This window comes from Hylaeus volcanicus, unplaced genomic scaffold, assembly GCF_026283585.1.
Source record: "Hylaeus volcanicus isolate JK05 unplaced genomic scaffold, UHH_iyHylVolc1.0_haploid 12186, whole genome shotgun sequence".
Taxonomy (NCBI): Eukaryota; Metazoa; Arthropoda; class Insecta; order Hymenoptera; family Colletidae; genus Hylaeus; species Hylaeus volcanicus.
In genome coordinates this window covers 138,289-157,731 of record NW_026533136.1, presented here as the reverse complement: position 1 = coordinate 157,731, position 19,443 = coordinate 138,289, and the positions used below count along the sequence as shown (strand labels likewise).

Genomic DNA, 19,443 nt, shown 5'->3' with positions numbered 1-19,443 from the left:
ATAATAAATTTTGCATTGCCCTTACTAATACGAAATCTGCAATGCGTTGTTATGTTTGTAAGGCTAAACCAACTGAAATGAATGATTTAGATCTGGTAAATTCAAAAACAATTATTCATTTGGCCTTTCTACTCTCCATGCATGGATCAGATGTTTTGAATGCCTTTTACACGTTTCGTACAACATACCCTTTCAACAATGGACTGCAAATACACATAACGAGATTGCACCCATTTCTATTTTACATTAGAAACACAAACTTTTTTAAATTTGTTTTTAACAAATTTGATGTTTCTAATGGCATATTCATTTCTTTACATTAGGTTGCTTTACTTACTTTCTCATATAAAAATGAATAGTCATTTAAATCTTTGGACGAATTTCTTAACGTCATAAATAAATCTAAATTTGTACGAAAAGCGTCCATTCTTATTAAATAACAAATGTCTGAATAAGAAAAGAAGAAGTTTTAAACACAGAAAGTACCACACGTAACAAATGTCCAAGTATTTAAGTACGTACTTACCAAATATAAGTGAAATATATAACAGAAACTTAATCACTAATCACTACACTAAACAATAATTAAACTACAGTAAATAATGTAAAAGAAAAAAACTATATCGAGATAAACATTAAATAAAAACTACGCAATACAAGATTTTAACAATAGGAAAAAAAGATAGAATATATAGAATAGATAGAATAGTGTTCAAAAAAATGTCACTGTTCACGCTGGTAAGGCTTCGGATCAACTGAATGCAGATCGAAAGAGAAAAGCCTAGTCGAACTCTTATCTGTACCATAGCATAAACATTTGAAGTGTTTCAATCTGAAGAATTTTGTATTGCATTGTGGTGACTGAAACATGACCGCGGCCATCTAGCGCTGATAGATCCTATACATCCAGCGATATGCACGGCTTTGAAGAATAATAACTTGTGAAGTACGACGAAGTAGGAAATAATTTTTGCATAATTATATAGGAGAGAGTATGTTGAAAATATTCGATGTTGTAGAATTTTATGATCTCTTAAGACTCAAAAGATACTCCTTGCCAATTACTAATAACTTTAAGAATTTTCTTTATTACATTCAACGTAACATTTGTAATACATTATGTACAGTAACTTTTAAGTGACACTGCTAATTTGTAATTTAACGATATACCTTTCATTTAAAAAAAATTGAAGAAAAAATATTGAAAAGAATCATTAGGGCACCTTAAATAAAACAGGTAATTTTTTCTGCGAAGAAAGTTGTTTTTAAAACTTTCAACTTTAATTGTCTATTACGCTTACGGCTTTTATTCAATTTTATTAAGTTTTCATTTCTGAGATTACCAGACATTTACAAAGCAATATACATTCATCATACATCTATGTGAGAATCTTGACTTTTTCGTTAAATGTCACTAAATTTCTCGATCCGGACCACTGTTGGGCGGTCCCATTGATGCAGTAAGCACCTTGCGGTTCTTGAAATCGATACGGAGGGTCTCGTTTGGGATTTTAGGTTCAAGGAAGGAAAATGGCAAGAATCCCAATATTCTGGGATACCTTAATTACTTACGAGACATGCATACTTTTTACTTCAATTTTAATATGTTTTCAAAGTCGGTTATATCTTTTTTCCAAAAATTATTTTTTTTCTCTATTGTTTGACTCGCGTAACGGTTGCTTTCTGGAACAATGATGTTCGAAAAGTCTTTTGTTAAAATTTGAATTAGCATTTGGAAAGCTGAGACGTGTTGAAATTACTGAGATTCTTGTTATTATTCCTTTCATAATATGGGTCGATAAGACTACAATAAACAAAATCTATTATTCAATTTTTGACCGTTACAATATGATGTATCGCATATGATAACTGCAAGAATTTTCGTGTAAAAAATCCGTACTGATTCTGAAATATTTCCAAGTTATCGATGATGATACGCGATGTCGTGCACTCTGGACCTGTAGCTCGAATCATGAACGATGTAATTGTTAGCCGACATAACGGAGACGTCGTTTCTTTTTCTGCGACAAATTCCTATCGACGTAGTATACACGTCGCTGGCGGATTTGGAAAGAAACCATCTCGAAGTGCATGGTTCGTCTTTATAGTGCAAGTAGTTAATGATCAGAAATGATCAGAACCCATTGGGTCTTCCTCTTGATAAAATTCAATCATATTTGTAATCTTTGGATCCGAAAATATAAAGTCCAGATTACTAAAACTATTGTTTTTACATTGATATGTGATTTAGTATTAAAATTAATAACATCCATTGTTTTTTTCTACAATATCTAGTCATTTCACTCAAGCATCATCTGATATATCACAGTTCCATGCCACATTTCTAGCATTAAAATCTCCAAAAATTATAGATGATCCCAATCTTCAACTTCTTCTATACATTGTTCCCAATCCTTCTTTATTAGAAATTGACCTAATGCTCTATAAACTGAAGATAACTGTAACTTTTGTTTTAAGTTAGTTATTTCCACACATATTGCTTCAGAATTACCATCTTTTAATTTCACTTCTATGATTTTGTATTTTAGGCTTTTTGTTATGCCAAAAATTAATAGATTTTACTCTCGTCGTAAGAATCAAGCGATTGAAAATCCAAACTCAATAAAAAGCTTTTCTCTGTTAGCACACGCCCCCCCCCCCCCCCCCCATGCCAGTATTTCATCTCTATCCATTTGTCCCTGTCTCTAAATCTTTATCCATGCTTTATTGTATGTCACAAATGCTATATTGCCCCGTTACCATCCCCTTATTTAAAAAATGGATTGATTTTTAATCATAAAAATAAGTTGGAGGGTGTCCAGGAATGCCTCAATAGATTCCTCTTCTCACTTGGTAAGATTGATGGCGTCACTCAAAAGTCATTGTTGGGAGTCTTTACTCTCGAAACGTTTTTGAAACGCATTGACAAACGAGCGCCACGACCGGCATTTGGAACCACGATAGTGCTACCAATTTTCGGCCTCGCCTGAAAAAAAACCTCCAGCACAAGTGGAGGACGTTTCCAGCACGATTCTGCACAAATTTAGTCGTTTCAGAAATCTTTCGGCTCCGTACCCGCTCGAATAAGCGATTTGTCACCGATTCAAAATCTTGACGACTCGATTTCCTCGAAAATAATTTCGGTGGGGAGAGCGTTGAAGGGAATAGTGGCAGCGGTGGGACTCGCGACTAAGGTCGCTATCCGGCACCGACGACCCACTGCCAGAAACGCTGCAACTGGACCCGGAACTCGTGTTCCGGTACCACTCCGCTAGCTAGGCGGTAGGGGAACTGTAACGGTACTGGTAACAAAGGTCACCGCGCCGTTCAACCGTCCTCTTGGTGGAGCATCGGCGTCGGGACTGGTGACGAAGGTCACCGTACCATTCGGCCGACCTCTCGCTCGAAGAATGGCTTTGGATATTGTGACTTTCGTCACGAAACCGTTCAGCTGGCCTCTCGTGAGTGGAAGAAGGTCGGCGTCCGACATCGTGACTTTCATCACGACACCGTTCGGCCGACCTCTGGGGAGCATCATCACTCTCCGCTTGGCGAGAGTGGATGGGAATTTGCTTATCCCAAAGGGGACGAGCCTCCCTCTCCCTTGGATGTGTCGAAAAACGCACCTGCCCCTTTAGGGGCGACGTTCGGCGTCGCTGTCCCGAGCTGGGGAAAATCGAGGCTTTCGCAACGGCATTTTCTTCCCATTTGCTTTCTCCTTTACTGAATGCGGAGTCGAAGTGAGGGACGGGTCGATTGTCGCAATTTCGCAAGGAAGCTCCGCGGATCGTATACGGTTGGCGGGCGCATATTCGCGGCATAGCGCGTCTGAGCCAGGCACGGATTAACATGTTTGGGGGCCCGAGTTTGTCCAACCTTCGTGGGCCCCATTCTCGAAACATATGATACAAGAAAGAAATAATATTCGGGGATAAACATCTGCAAGATTTTTGAAACTAAACTTTTACTTAAAATTCTTTTCCTTTGACTTCAGTTTTCCGTACTCCTGAATCAACTCATCAAATTCTATAGATCTTAGTAATTCGGATCCGATCGCTAAGCGTGCTAAAGGCGATAACCAATCATCTAACACCGGGCATCACGGGTCCGCCGCGGATCCAAAGGACCCTAAAATCAACATGTCTACATTTTTTGCAAATATCTTGAAAACTATGACCAAGTGAATTAACGGTTTCGCGCTTCAAAGGGGCCCTTTCCTTCGAAACGAGACGCGCTCTCAAACCGAGGAAGGTCACGCGGTAGATATGCGAAACGAACGGAGGGAACCTTGAGGGCTCTCGCTTCCGGGTGTGGTCCTGCCGTGGGTGGACGGTGCTCCGGAGCACACTCGCGGGCACACACACACGCTCCACGCGCTCGCACATTCGTACAACAAACTGAACCCCAACTATTGGGCCCTACCTGAATTTTGTGGGTCTTAGCGTCCAAGATTCCCTGTACTGTCTACTAAAAGGGACGAAGTGGAGTCCACGGCCGATTACCACTCACACGCGCACGATAATCAAAAGAAGAACTTTTGGAATAGCCGAAAACAAAAGCGTTCGCTTGCGTGTCGCTCGCTACGTGTTAACCGTTAATTAACGAACTCGCCTAATTGCCGAAACTCCCTCGGTCGCTCGTCAATCTTCGCGCTTCTTCGCGTCGCCGGCTCGCGGCTCTCCACATCCAGGAGCTGTAGAGGCTTCTTACGGTCGACCACCTCCTCTATGTCCAGGCTGGATCAGGTTTTGGGTTTCTATATTTTTCCCCGTGCCAGCTCTAAGGGGCGATGGCTGACTGTCCATCTCGGGAGGTCGGCTACTCCTTCAGGTGGTGGCCGTACTGGTGCTGTCCTTGGGTGGAGGACACCGCGACCAACGACTTACCGCGCTCGCGCGAAATCGCACCGTTATACGCGAGGGGAAAAGGGAAGGCACGAACGGGGAAAGTTCCTACGCAACGCGGTCCACTCGCTCCTCCATACACGCGTACCACCTCCGCAGCGTGTCCGGCGAGGAGGGAATTAAGTCCTTTCGGAGTCAGGGTGCTGTCGTGACGGGCAGAAAAAGTCTGCCCCGTCACAGCTATAAAGATAATAACTCCACCTCCTGTTTTTCATATTCTATCCTTCCTGACAACATTAAAGCCGTTCAAATCAAACTGATCCTTGGATTTCAACCAGGATTCAGCACATATATTTATATCGTCTCCTTTAGAGAGATATTTTATTTATGACCTTTTACTTTTAATACTTTGTACGCGTTGTAACATTCGATAGTACGAAACCAGACTGCCTTCCCGTCGCTATGGTGGTGACGACTGTTCTATATTTTAATACGAGCCCATGGTTCTCCTTCGTTATTTTTTTTCCTGAAGTTTCTCCAGTAAGGTTTCTGTCGAGTAATCTAATTGGTATTGCTGTTTTTTTTATGGATTTTACCATCACTGATTTTGTACCATTGGTTTTACCATAGGTCTTATGGTTGCTTCTGTTCCAATAATTATTAGTTTGATGCACCGTGCAATACCACCGATTCTCTTTAATTCTAATATCTTTTGTAAATTAGTTTCACGTATCTCTGGAAAGGTTTACTTACAATTAGATATCTGAATTTTCGGGGTAAAGTTTCCTGTCATCTCTTCATTTTTAAACACGTTTCCATATTTTTCCATAATTGCTATTTTAGCTTGGAAAAAACTGACATTGTTCAGTGCTCTATATTCATTCATTTCTTTATTGAACTTAAATTCTGGACACTGTCTATTAAAAATGAAATGTTCCTACTTGCAATGAATGCATTTCTTTACATTTTCCCCTTTCTCGCAAGTCTCGCTTTGGAAATGTAGCTCCCCATTACAAATGCATTTAACTTTTCCTTTACATCTTTCTCTTGAGTGCCTATAACTCCAATAATTGGTATATTTCTTGACTGGTTCAATGAAGCATTAGACCTTGACACTATACAAACCATATAACTTTATCTTTTGCGATATGCATCCCCTTCAAACGTCAAAACGACTGATTCACTAGCAATCCACTTTCTATCGGTTTTGCTCTCTGCTATCACCCTTTTTTCTAATATTTTCACAAAGAGGATTTTAGCAGACAATTTAACATGTAATATTATGTCATGCACATCGTAGCCTACAGAAAAATCTTTTATTATCCCCTTTCTCTCCAACTTATGAATTGGAATAAAAGTTCCCATTATACTATTGTCATTATCCTCGCTGATTTTTTCCGTAAATCTATTCGCTTGTTTTTTATTATAGATCTTCAACTTTGTTAAAACTAGATGTCTTCAAGTCATACGCATTGAAGTTCAATTTAAAAACCTCCTTAGTCATAAGGATAAGACACTCCTTATTATTTCTTTTAATGTGTTCACTTTTAATTTGAACCTACACAGAAACAATACCTTTATGATTATCTGGGTATAATCTTAGGGCCGCCTTAATCAGTTTTGCTGGTCTTCCCTGTACCTCCATATTGCTCTATATTCCTCTCTAACCTCCTCGTTCTTCCTCTTTATATCTTTTTAGGACACACCCAGGAAAGGAGCGCGAGAGGAGAGCACGAGAAAATATCGTTGTTGCCGAGGCAAGAGCTCACAACCGAATCCCAAACGATTTTCGACACGGACAGCCTCGGATCCGTCTTAATCCTCCTCACTCTGTGGTTTTATTGCCCTGCTCGCGGCTTCGCTCATTGTCGACCGTTAAGGTCGAGCCGCGCTCGTGGACCTTAAGTTTTGGGAAGACGCTCACATTTTCCCCCTTTGGTCTACCGGGCCTAGGACGCCAGTTACGCCAACCTTACCCATAGGCTTGGGATAGGATCCCGATCTTTCGCGTTTCCTATCCGTTCAGCGAAACCGCGAGAGCCTTTCAATCTCTTTACGATATTAACCTCAGACACGATATGTCTCCTGCTCTCTTCGCGCCCCCCTTACAAAGAAAGTAGATACAATTATCTTACAAACTATTGGGGCTCGTAACAATATCCCTTTTGAAATCCCTCATCCTTTATCCTGCCTTCCAGTATAATAGGACGTAAAAAATAAACACACTTTAATAAGTTCAATAATAGTCGCCTTTCCCACTTTAATAATCATTCGCTTTATTCACGAACACAGCCGCAGCAATCATTTTAATATCAACACTATTTAATGTAAAAGAAACACTTAAAACTATAATAATGGGTACTTGTGGAGAACATGGTGCATTCGCGCGGACAGACGATACCCGACTGCCGCACAAACAAAAAGACAGACGACCGTCTCTTCACCGGACGCGTTGCTTTATTCGAATGTACAATATGTATCCAAGTATCGACCGTTCTGACGATCTCAGAACAATTTATATATGCACAAAAAATCCCAGTGTTCGTTTAAAAAGAAATAAGAAACAAAAATAGTAGTCTCGTTTAATGTTATAAAACATATACAACTTCTCATATATAACCTGTATGGTTCTCGCAGCTAGTATTACTTATTATCCTCTCCGAGAGCAACCGCTTGAATCACTCCCTCAGCATTAACGCAACAGTTAACTGAAGATATGGAATATATTTTTTTTAACTAATCAAAATATCTTGATCTTTTTACAAAAGTTCAGCTTTCCACATATTATGGAGTATCATTCTAAACATTTTCAACTTACTTTGTTTACTTTGATATCAACACTCGCCACGCTTGTATTGAATAAGATTTTGTTCAAAATTGTTTCCGTTAATGTGAAATCGAAATTTGTGTTTGACTAATGATTGATAGTCACCTTTATTTCACTTGTAAATGAGAATACATTCTTGAAAGTTACTTAATCACGTTCCTCTTTGTAAAATAATAAAAATATTTAAATAACAAAACGGTAAAAGTGTTATGCTATTATTTTAGGTGAGAGAGAACTGTAAGATGATATGCACACCAAGCACGAAGCAGTATCTTATTTCTAGTGTACCTGCAGTTTTGATACTTCACTTGAAACGTTTTCAAGCCCAACGAGTTGATTTTCGGAAAGTAACGAGGCATGTGTCGTTTCCGATAATCCTTGATCTAGCACCTATTTGCAAGAATCCTAAAAACAGGCGAATGTATGCTTTGTACGGTGTTGTTGAACATAGTGGAACTATTCATGGGGGACATTATGTTGCTTACGTTAAGGTAAATATTAATATTATATTTAACTAGGAAAAATAATCAATTTGTGACTGGATTGTTTTATTATACCCATGATTATTTTTTGATTATTCTGTATTATCTTCTATTTATTCTAATATTTCTACTATTATTGAGTACTATCTTTGGTACGCGGATTCGCATGCATAAATATTTGTTTAAAATTAACAGAGATATCATATTGAATGTTAATGGAAATTATTAGACAAATATATTATCAGTTACATGGTGACCACAAAAAAGGAGATTTTATGATATGAAACAAACACCGCATGATGTATTCCTTCCTATTAGACAACTTTTATATATAAAATTCATAAAATATATACTTTACAACTTAATCTGAAAAAAAGTTACGTGAACTATCTTGTACAAATTTACTAAAAATAAGTTATTTTAATAAAATATACAACAAAAATCAATAAGAGAACAATACAAGTGATTTGTATTCGTTGTGAATATCGATTATTATAATAATAAGGGATATTCATTTGGTTTGTTCGTTACAGTTATTTGTGAGGAAAATTGATATCGAATGTTCAGAACAGTTATCTGTGAAACAATTATTATCCTTCTGTACGTTTACTTATTTTACGGTACGATTCTTCCCATGTTTGATCTCTTTTTCTTCATTTTTTCTTTTTTTAAGTGTCTACAGAATCCAACATACATAACTTTGTTGTAATAATAATGTTAATATCATATATTAATATGGTAACATATAATATAGTTATAAACTACAAATATAACACAAGTATATAATAAAAATATATTATAATTCCGAATGATAACTGTCGCAGAGAAGCTGTCTATTTAAAAGATTATCATATATACGTAGAAGTCTGAACGACAAATAAGGCACGGAGATTCGGATTTACGATCCTTGGATTCTCAGTCGACTTCTTTTCCTACACTACTAATCCTGCACCCTATGATTCGTGTTCTCGTTTGACTCCATCTACTTGAATATGGGAGGCATGGATACAGCATATATCATATCAAAAATATTCTAACAAATAAAACACTTGTATTAAGAAGTGAACTATGAAATCATTTTAAAAAAAGTGCTGTCTGGAAAGGGGATAAATGCTGTTGTCTGAGGGATCTATCGAGATTGAAAACAATATCTCATTTGGAAACCACCCTGTTTTCTTATGTTTTGTCGCAAGAGGTCATGATTATCATTATTTTTTTTAAATTAGTAAAAAAATGCCTCATTTTCGGTGTCTAGAACCGGGCTCCTTCTTTAACACGTTAACCGTCAGTCACCGGTAATCGATAATATTCTTTTCATTCAAGCCGCGTCAGATATCGTTAATTGACGACATATAATTTAAAATATTATATTCTTACATCAAGTACTAAATATTTTGAAGATTATAAAAAATGTATTTAAATATCTATCCTATTTAATATCTCTGATTACGAAAAACGAACGACTGTAAGATGTATTTTTAGAAAAACTATCTTCTCTTGAATTATTTTTACATGCAACTTGTGGTGATATTGATACTTTTACTTCACCGAGATATGAACTTTTTAACTGACTAAAGAAAAAACATTTCTAAAAGCATCGAGACAAATACGTGTTATACAGTCTGTCGAAGAATTACACCGCAATTTCCAAACGACTTAACACAATTAAATAAAATAACTTGCAATTGTGTTGTTCACTCTTTCTCTCTATGCATTAGTGTCAATTTGTCGTCCGAAGTTTCCATTCTCGAACATCGGTTTTAACCTCTAGATTGTCTTCTTTCGAAGCCTTAGCTTTATATACAGGATGTCCCAGAACCTCTGTAAAAACCGGAAATGGGGAGTAGCTGACACGATTCTGAACAACAATTTCCTTTGGAAAAATGTGGGTGAAGGCTTCCTTTTTGAAATATTAACGAAAAACACCGACCAATCACAACGCCCGATTAGCACGCGCTCAGCTAGCTACGCCGGCACCTGGCGTAATTACCCAGTCCTGGCTCGAGCTTATGCTTTCGCGGCTGAGCGCGCGTTAATCGGGCGCTGTGATTGATCGGTGTTTTTCGTTAATAATTCAAAAATGAAGTCCCCACCGACATTTTTGCAAAGAAAATTGTTGTTCAGAATCGTGTCAGCTACCCCCCAATTTCCGGTTCTTACAGGAGTTCTGGGACACCCTGTATTGCTGCACATTTTCGATGGGATTAGCATCGGGCGATGGAGAAGACTTCACTATTTGGACACCGTTCGCTACCTTTCATTATGTGCACAGATAGCTTTGCTGTTTTGAGTCATTATCTTCTTGTAATGTCCACTTTTGGTTTTCCCAACCAAACCACTTTTGTGCTGTTATTAGCAAACATCTTTAATCAGTTTTATTTATTTCAACAACGTTAAAGTTTCCAATGAACATTGAAAAACATCCGTAATCATGTCTTAAGAAACATCTCCAAAAATCGATTTCTTTGGGATGTTTGACAGTCCGTTGGAGAATTTTCGTAGTAGATACGAAACAAGAACAAGTAACAGAAATTCATACTCAAAAGATGGCTTCATCAGAAAATATAAGAATTTTTTTGGGGGGGGGGGGGGGGTGGAAAAACCTTCATAGGCACCGGGCGCCGGTGGACGATGCCAGCACCCGGTAGTGTGAGATTTCTACTCACTAAAAAACCACCCGCTTCCCACGTTAGCCCCCCGGACCAGACCTGCGCCGGTCGGACATCAGAAAATATAAGATTACTTCAATCACGAGTAACATTATTATGTGCCCATGTGGTCCTTTTCTCGATGTGTTTTGGAGCGATTAATGGTTTCGGTTATTACACTCTTTAATTTTACATTATAATTATCTAAACCAGTGCTCGGAGTTAGTTGCACATTTCGGGCCGATTCCTGAGGCAACGCCTGGTGTATCCCCACTATCGCTCTAGGATCGACGGCCGAGGCGCCAATCACGCACGTGACGCTGTGTCTCAGGGGTGTCTACAATAGATATGTCTGCTTCGATCCGCGTGATTAAAAATTTCCTTGCGCTGTCAGTATTTTTTATTGGCACAGATAATTAAAATTATTAATATTATGTTTAGGTCTATAAACATCTTTTATATATACATATAATAACAATGATGTATGATGTAATAATTGCAATTTTATCAACAGCTTTCCACATCATCAAAGAGCTAGTATCGTCGATCCTTTTTCTTTAAAGTGCTTTCTCCAATAGGCCTATTCCATGAAACGTTAATAAGACCGATAATAAAATATGTGATTAGACAAGAACATTGAAATCAAAATTATAAACCTATTCATTTTCATTTGACCTTCTGAGTCGTTTGCACGATTCTACAAGGGATAGTATACCTGTTCGATCGAAACTCCTTAACATAAACAATTTCAATCTATTCGATTAACTATCTTGACTCGGTCTTACCTCGTCGAAGTTTCGGACAAGAATGAACTGTCCCCTCGAATTCATTCCCCCTTTGGTTTCGGGTCTAGAATAATCTAAACACACACAGGAGAGAAAGACGGTTCGAGGAAGGATAGAAATTCGTGACTGTCCGACAGGATGTTTAGGCAAGATAAAGGTGTTATAAATAATGAATGGCTATTGTGAATGAAAAGTAATAGTTTATTTTATTTTAACGTTGATGCAAGGGAAAAAGCCCGAAGGGATAAAAAACCCTTGATAAATGTTTAACGAAGGAAAAAGCCCGAAGGCATAAAAAACCCTTGATTTAAATTATTGATTTTACAATATTTGAATTGTTAGTGTGAGTGTGTCGCGTGTGACTTTGATGATTTTTTCGTGTACATGAAGGTCGGGCGCCCGTCAGCGATTAATCGCGTGACACCGGATTTTTTAGGAAATAATTCCCAGATTGTGAATCGATCACGATGGTACGGAATAGTGTTCCGTTGGAGTCTCCTGTGCGGGAAGATATCCAGATTACCAGGAATCACTGTGTTGCGGAAACTGAGTTCCGATGGAAACTCCCGCACAAGGAGATATCCTGCCGTCGTCTGAAACGTCTGATTGTTTGACTATTGCCGAATTACGAAGTCCCGTAGTCGAGACAAAAATTACTGTCTTTTAATACGCGGTATATTTCCTCGACCGGTCACGACCGTGGTTCGAAGCCGACTCCCTAATTGGGGCCCGGGCGACGTATATCCGTATTATAAACATTGAAACGTTATCGGTTTCTTCGAGCTGAACGTGCCGACGAACTACGTAGAGTCCGTTCTACAAATAAATCGTAATAAAACGCTCCAACAATACGCACAGATAATTTAGAGGAATTAGTTCGTATCAACGAGGATAATAATGCATCACTTAAAGACGAACGTTTTTCTGTTTTTATATTTTTCATTTTAGAAAATGAGCATTCCTATAAATATGTAGACTCAAACATAGAGAAAATTCGAAAACCAAAATTTCGGAGAAGTGGATAACGTGTGTGAGGCGTATTTTTGGGAATGAACTTCATTACGATCGACTCTCGCTCAATCCGTCGAGCAATTGACTGTGCGTCGTCGACTGTCGACGACGCGAAACTTTCTTACAATGCTTTTAGACAAAAGAGCGACAATGCTCGCGCGTATCCACGAACGCCGACCAGCCATTTCCTACAGCTCGGCCACTCCTGACATCCAGACCGCCCTCGGTCGACCCAAATACATAATATAATACAATGACTATTACATACCTATAGATTACCTTAAATATATTTATATTAATTGTTTATTCCAGGGCTTCATTTGATCCGGACCCACAGTGTGATGGGTGTCCGAGATCGTTGAAACCCCTCGGGATCTGTTACGACATAACGATCGTGTTCGAGTACCTTAATTATTTCGTAAGGTCCTTTAAATTTTGGGATTAGTTTTTTATTCACGCCTGGTGTAACATCGTGATTTCGAATAACAACGTAATCACCTATCGCATACGCCGTGCTTGTTTTGCGTCGTTTATTATAATGTCTATTATAATGTCTTTTAATCGATTCGCTCGCTCTATCTCTCAACGCAGTTAAGTCTCTTGTGTCGTCAAGGTCGCGACTAAGGACGTCACGTACACCATCGGTGATCTCCCCTATCTGATGTATACCGAAAAGCAATTTGCTGGGAGTAGTTTCAATAGATTTACATATCGTATTATTTAAAGCAACTCAACTTTACCCAAGACATATGACCAATCTTTAGGTGCATCGCAGAGTTTTGCCAGCATTGGCGTAATAACTCTATTGTACTTTTCAATCTGTTCATTGGCACGGGGTGTGCCAACAGCTATCAGTATATGGTTCACGCTATGCTCATTAACAAAATTTTTAAAAGTGTTAGACGTGAAACAAGATCCTCGATCACTGATGATCCAACGCGGCTTACTATAATTATAGGCATATACACGGAGATGTTTTATGATTTCGTCAGAACTTGTCGATGTACACGAGAATAGCTTAATAAATTTTGTAAATTCGTCAACAATCGAAAGTATAAATTTAAATCCTCTGCCACTTTTCTCAAGAGGTCCGTAGTGGTCTATGTGTATAGTCGCGAATGGCACTTTATCTTTCGAAAAGCTATTTAAATATCCTTCGCTTCGGCCCTCGATCGGGGAAAATTCGATGCATTTTAGGTAATTGCTAATGTGTGTTTTAACTTTACTGCGAAGTGTTTGGGAACCAATACACACGTACGATGTGTTCAACGACTTTGTCGACTCCTAAATGTCCTAAATCGTCATGGGATGGTAAAAATAATAAATTGTTTTTCACTGTACGATATACTAGACCGTCTCTTAATTCATAAAATTTGTCTTCTATCGTCTCTAATCGTCTCTTTATTTCCTTGATAGACTCCTCCTGAGATTGTTTCAACGATAATACCTGTTCAAAACTATTAGCTTCTAAAATTAATATTCCGTGACATCTACTCAAAGCGTTGACGTGGCCTATTTTGCTGTTTCTCCTGTGAACTATTTCGTAATCATAATTCTGCAAGAATAATCTCCATCGATAGATTCGCGGGTTGACGTTTTGCTTATTTAAAGTTAATCTGTAACTGTCGCAATCGGTTACTATTATGGATGGTATGCCTGACAAATAAATATCGAATCTCTTGATCGCATAAACAACAGATAAGCATTCCAACTCAAAACTATGGTATTTACATTCGGCGGGACTCGTACGTTTACTGAAGTAAAACACCAGGCGCAAGGCTTTGTTCGGCTGCTTTTGTAAAGGTGAGGTCCCATGTGTGTAAGGTCAGGTGGCGAGCACGAGCAACATCCACTTGAAAGTGTCAACTCCTCGCGCAGGAGGGTCTGATGGACCCAGAAGAGCTAGCACAACGAACCGCGAACACCTAAACGAGCACGGAATCCCGAAAAAGGCCAGGCACCATCATCGCAACGGGCGGTCGACAAGGGGATGTCATAAAGAATTGAAAATACCAACCTCGACAATTTTTATCAGAACTTTGCGGAAGTAACTTCAATCGATTCCTGATGCTTCTACGATCAAAATGATATCTCACATCGCGTAAATCGGACTATTTTTAACGAAATTATATGCAAAATCTGATTGCATAATTGAAAAGTTATTTCGTTAAAAATAGTCCGATTTACGCGATGTGAGATATCATTTTGATCGTAGAAGCATCAGGAATCGATTGAAGTTACTTCCACAAAGTTCCGATAAAAATTGTCGAGGTTGGTATTTTTAATTCTTTATGACATCCCCTTGTCAACCGCTCGTTGCGATGATGGTGCCTGGCCTTTTTCGGGATTCCGTGCACGTTTAGGTGTCCGCCGCTCGTTGTGCCAGCTCGCCTGGATCCATCAAGCCCTCCTGCGCGACGAGTTGACACTTTCAAGTGGACGTTGTTCGTGCTCGCCGCCCGAACTTACGTTCATGGGACCTCACCTTTACTCGCTCGCGCACGAAACCAATTTAGCGCTTTTCCTTTTCAGCGTTGATGAATTACTAACCGCATTGAATTTTCGTCGAGGTTGTATGTATCGCGTAATAATGTGGCTTGTTGTTTCCAGTTCATGAAACTATCACCGTCGCCGGAAAATTCGTTCAATATCTCGGCCACGTGTCGCACGTTAACCCCGCGCGTGGAAAATTCGGCTTCGGATCGCGGCGTAGACACTTCCCTTTCGAGACGCATCACTCTTAGCTCGCGTTATAACAATTCATTTTCGCAACGAAGTAATTCCAATTCTCGGACACTATCACGAATGCTTCCCCGCATGTCGGTGTCTACGGAGTTTTCTCGTTCCAACATCGAAGTATTTTGTTCTGGCCGGACACTCGCTGGCTCTCGCTACTTCACTTCGTCAACAAAATCCGATATTTTGTCTGCCCAGTCAGATATTGCTACCTGTAGACGAGTAATTAGTTCACTCTTAGAGCCGGAAGATTTTAAATTCCTTGCACGCACAAGATTCTTCAGTTCGCCAACCGCGAAATCGTTGAGCGTGTTTTTCGACATGGTAATTCTTTTCTTTACGCGCGTGATTTACTCTAAGAAAGTTTTATTATTAAGCGCGAAAATTGTCTGTCGTCATCATTAAATCATTTCTTAGCGTTTCAAAGTCATTGAAACGCGTATCACATTGATTTATTGGAGAATCAATTATATTTAGATGCTTTTTAAAATTACAATTTTTGCCGTAATCTTCAAAGAAAATCTGGCAAGACGCAAAAAAGTAAAGAATATTACTGTCTAATTGTCATTTAAATAATTGTAACTTTCTACGAAAAGAATCGATATGACTAACTAATTGAAAAACAACTTCATTGATCTTTGACAGCTTTAAATTCAGATTATTTAAATGGTTTGTCATGTCAGTTATAAGAGCAAGCTCGCAAAGCGAGTCTAAATCCTCGATAAAAAATTTGAATCTCGACTATTCTCGACCCTCGTACCTGAATGTTTACCACATCTGCCTAGCTAGCCCCCCCACTTACATCAAATTTAAGGAAAAAATTATATCATAATGCGCTATTTATGCGCTCTTCAAATCCGTAAGAAAAAAATTTTGCGCTCGCTCCGTTTAATGTAAACAAATTTATTTAAATGGGGGGGGGGGGGGCTGAGTAGGCTGCCAGTCAGCCCCCCACATATTAATGATAAGAAATATTGACAAAAAAACATACAGGAATTATGCGCTAATTATGCTCTATCGTATAAGAGCAATTTCGATTTTTGCGCTCCATCCCTTAAGGGACTTCCCTCTTGGTGCAAATGCAAGTTTTGTCTCGTAACTGGCTAATATTACTAGAACTACATTATTCAACTATGCACTATAGATATTCGAATTAAGTGTTATTATTTAGATGATTCTAATTTTTGTGCTTCCTTATTTCAATTTTGCGAAAACATTCGCGTTTGCTTGATACACCTAAAGCGCACGTGCGTGCTCACTTGTGTGTTTGCATTCATACGATTATTAGTATGTATTATTTGCACATTAACGTATATCGATTAGTGCATGAAAGTATTATTACCCTTTATAATAAACTAATTGTGTGATTTGCAATATTCGTAATGGCGTAGAAGGATAAATATGGACAGTTATATATTTTGAAAACAGGTTAATATAATTAATATTTTATCCTTGATATTTTTTGCTTAAATGTATGTACACGCTCGATATGTTTTGTTTAGATTGACAATTTAAAATAGAACCAAAAATACTGGAATATTTTAATACATTAAATTTTTATTGTACATTCTATATAAAAAATTGTGTACAAAATTGTATAAAAAATTATACACTATATATAATAATTTGCACATTTCCTTTATAGTTTGTTGGAAGCTTTTTCGCTTTATTGCTGCAGTCATCGTATTCTATCTATGTATTGTTGTGAAATACTACTGCTGTGAAATGTCCAACAGTATTTTTGTCAAATTTTCTTGTATGTGCCGGTAATTTAAAAATTATTACTCTTCGTAAAATGTATGACTTTGCCAAAAATGAACATTTCATATTTTTAGGAATTTTGTCCAATTCTATATCAGAGTTGTTGTTGTACGTATCATATATTTCCAATACCATAAATAAACCTGTAATCACATTATCGAACATTATGCATTAACAGAAATAAGGTACTACTTTTTAATCGCTCAGTCTGACGATCCTGTATTGGCATATACGTTTAGGGTATAAATTTTGTAAAACTTTACTTACCAATTTCTGAAATTTTGGTAAACTTAGTACCCGTGCATTCTGCTGTTTCTATTTCTGTACTCTTTTCACGACAAGACTTTGGTTGTAATATAAAATCATTTTCAATTGTTGTTGGAAATTCAGAATGCATTAAGTCTTCTATTTTAACCTGAGTAGTAGGATATGTTTTTTCCCGCATATTATTACACTTGTCGCATGAAGTAATTTCTTTAAGACTTGGAATATCATTAAATAATTTGTTGCAAAGATAACCTACTGAGACCTCACAGTTTACAAGAAAGCAATTATCAAATGTTTGGTAAGCATCAAATATATTAGATAAAATAACTGCTCTTAAGTAATATATATGTATTGATAAACCATGTGTAAATCTGTCCAAAATTATCTCGAAAAAGATACTTATAATACTTTACTATTATAATTTGTGGCCATAGCTCTGATATATCCGCCTTGAAATAACATACTAACCCTTTTAGTGCCGGGCGAAAAATAGGTGTCTATGCGAGAATAACCGGCCGAATTTCACAGTTTTACTAGGGTTTGGGAAAATGCTCATAAAAACCAAACGAGGAACAATATTTACATGATTCGAAAAGCAGTCTATTAAGGACGAAATAAAGAACAAAACAATGACACCAGTTTTTCTAAATTCATTGAAAATTATATAAATAACAAAGGTATAAAAGATCGTGAAGAAAGTAAAAATTGAGTTCTCTCTTACAAAACGTATTTGCATATACAAAAAGTCATCTTTTCATCATAATTTTATATAGACCAATTATTATGAAGTATATACTTTGCATTTCCAATGTATTTTGTAACAAGATAAACAATATTACATAACAAAAATAAAAGATAACTCGAAGGTACATGGTGAGCGCCGCACAGTGGTCCGGATCGAGAAATTTAGTAACATTTGCTTATAACTTTTGAACCATACTAGATATTAGCATGAAACTTGGAATAAATAATATTCGTATGCATAGTAATAGAGAGGAAATTGAAAAATGTTATAACAATAATAATTATATATATTAACAACAAAAATATTACAAAATTAATTTTTTTTTGTACCCTGTTACTTATTTTTCATACATACATGAAACTATATCATTTTCCTTTATCTTATAATAAATAATAATTTCTTTATTTTTTCAATATTTGATTTTATTTGCATAGATACCAATAAAATTAAATGAATGGTAAGTACAGATATTATACATGATAAAATCAATCACATCAATAATAAAATAGAATATATACCATGGTTTTGTCGCCCAATTAAATTCGAATTTGTTAAAGAAACCCAGCAAGTTATAGATTACATAACAAGTACCATTAATCATGAAATAGTACATCTAAAGCCGGTTAAAATAAATAATGTACAAATAGAATGTGTAATGCTCCTTACAATGGTGGATAATAAAATTTGCATTGCCCTTACTAATACGAAATCTGCAATGCGTTGTTATGTTTGTAAGGCTAAACCAATTGAAATGAATGATTTAGATCTGGTAAATTCAAAAGTGTGCGATGTTAACAATTATTCATTTGGCCTTTCTACTCTCCATGCATGGATCAGATGTTTTGAATGCCTTTTACACGTTTCGTACAACATACCCTTTCAACAATGGACTGCAAATACACCCAATTTACACCATTTTTCGTTACGTTTTAAAAAGTTGTCCTGTATATAACGAGATTGCACCCATTTCTATTTTACATTAGAAACACAAACTTTTTTAAATTTGTTTTTAACAAATTTGATGTTTCTAATGGCATATTCATTTCTTTACATACTTTCTCATATAAAAATGAATAGTCATTTAAATCTTTGGACGAATTTCTTAACGTCATAAATAAATCTAAATTTGTACGAAAAGCGTCCATTCTTATTAAATAACAAATGTCTGAATAAGAAAAGAAGAAGTTTTAAACACAGAAAGTACCACACGTAACAAATGTCCAAGTATTTAAGTACGTACTTACCAAATATAAGTGAAATATATAACAGAAACTTAATCACTAATCACTACACTAAACAATAATTAAACTACAGTAAATAATGTAAAAGAAAAAAAC

The 19,443-nt window shown here is 37.1% G+C and overlaps 2 protein-coding genes across 10 annotated transcripts in view; one reads left to right on the top strand and one right to left on the bottom strand.

The window, feature by feature from the left end:
- LOC128882793 (ubiquitin carboxyl-terminal hydrolase 45) overlaps nucleotides 1-19,443 on the top strand; it is a 186,791-nt gene that overhangs the window by 116,771 nt on the left and 50,577 nt on the right. For 8 of the 9 annotated variants that reach the window (XM_054134541.1, XM_054134540.1, XM_054134543.1 and 5 more), the window contains one exon: nucleotides 7,896-8,162. The exons of the other annotated variant lie outside the window; for it this stretch is intronic. In XM_054134541.1, the coding sequence (XP_053990516.1) occupies nucleotides 7,896-8,162 (267 nt within the window). The remainder of the gene's footprint in view (nucleotides 1-7,895; nucleotides 8,163-19,443) is intronic. 9 annotated transcript variants of the gene reach the window in all.
- On the bottom strand, nucleotides 16,969-17,802 carry LOC128882797 (uncharacterized). The gene is made up of 2 exons (XM_054134550.1): nucleotides 17,362-17,802; nucleotides 16,969-17,237 (listed from the first exon to the last, which is right to left on the bottom strand). Exons 1-2 carry the CDS (start codon nucleotides 17,537-17,539, stop codon nucleotides 17,026-17,028), a joined length of 390 nt encoding a protein of 129 aa, XP_053990525.1. The 5' UTR covers nucleotides 17,540-17,802; the 3' UTR covers nucleotides 16,969-17,025.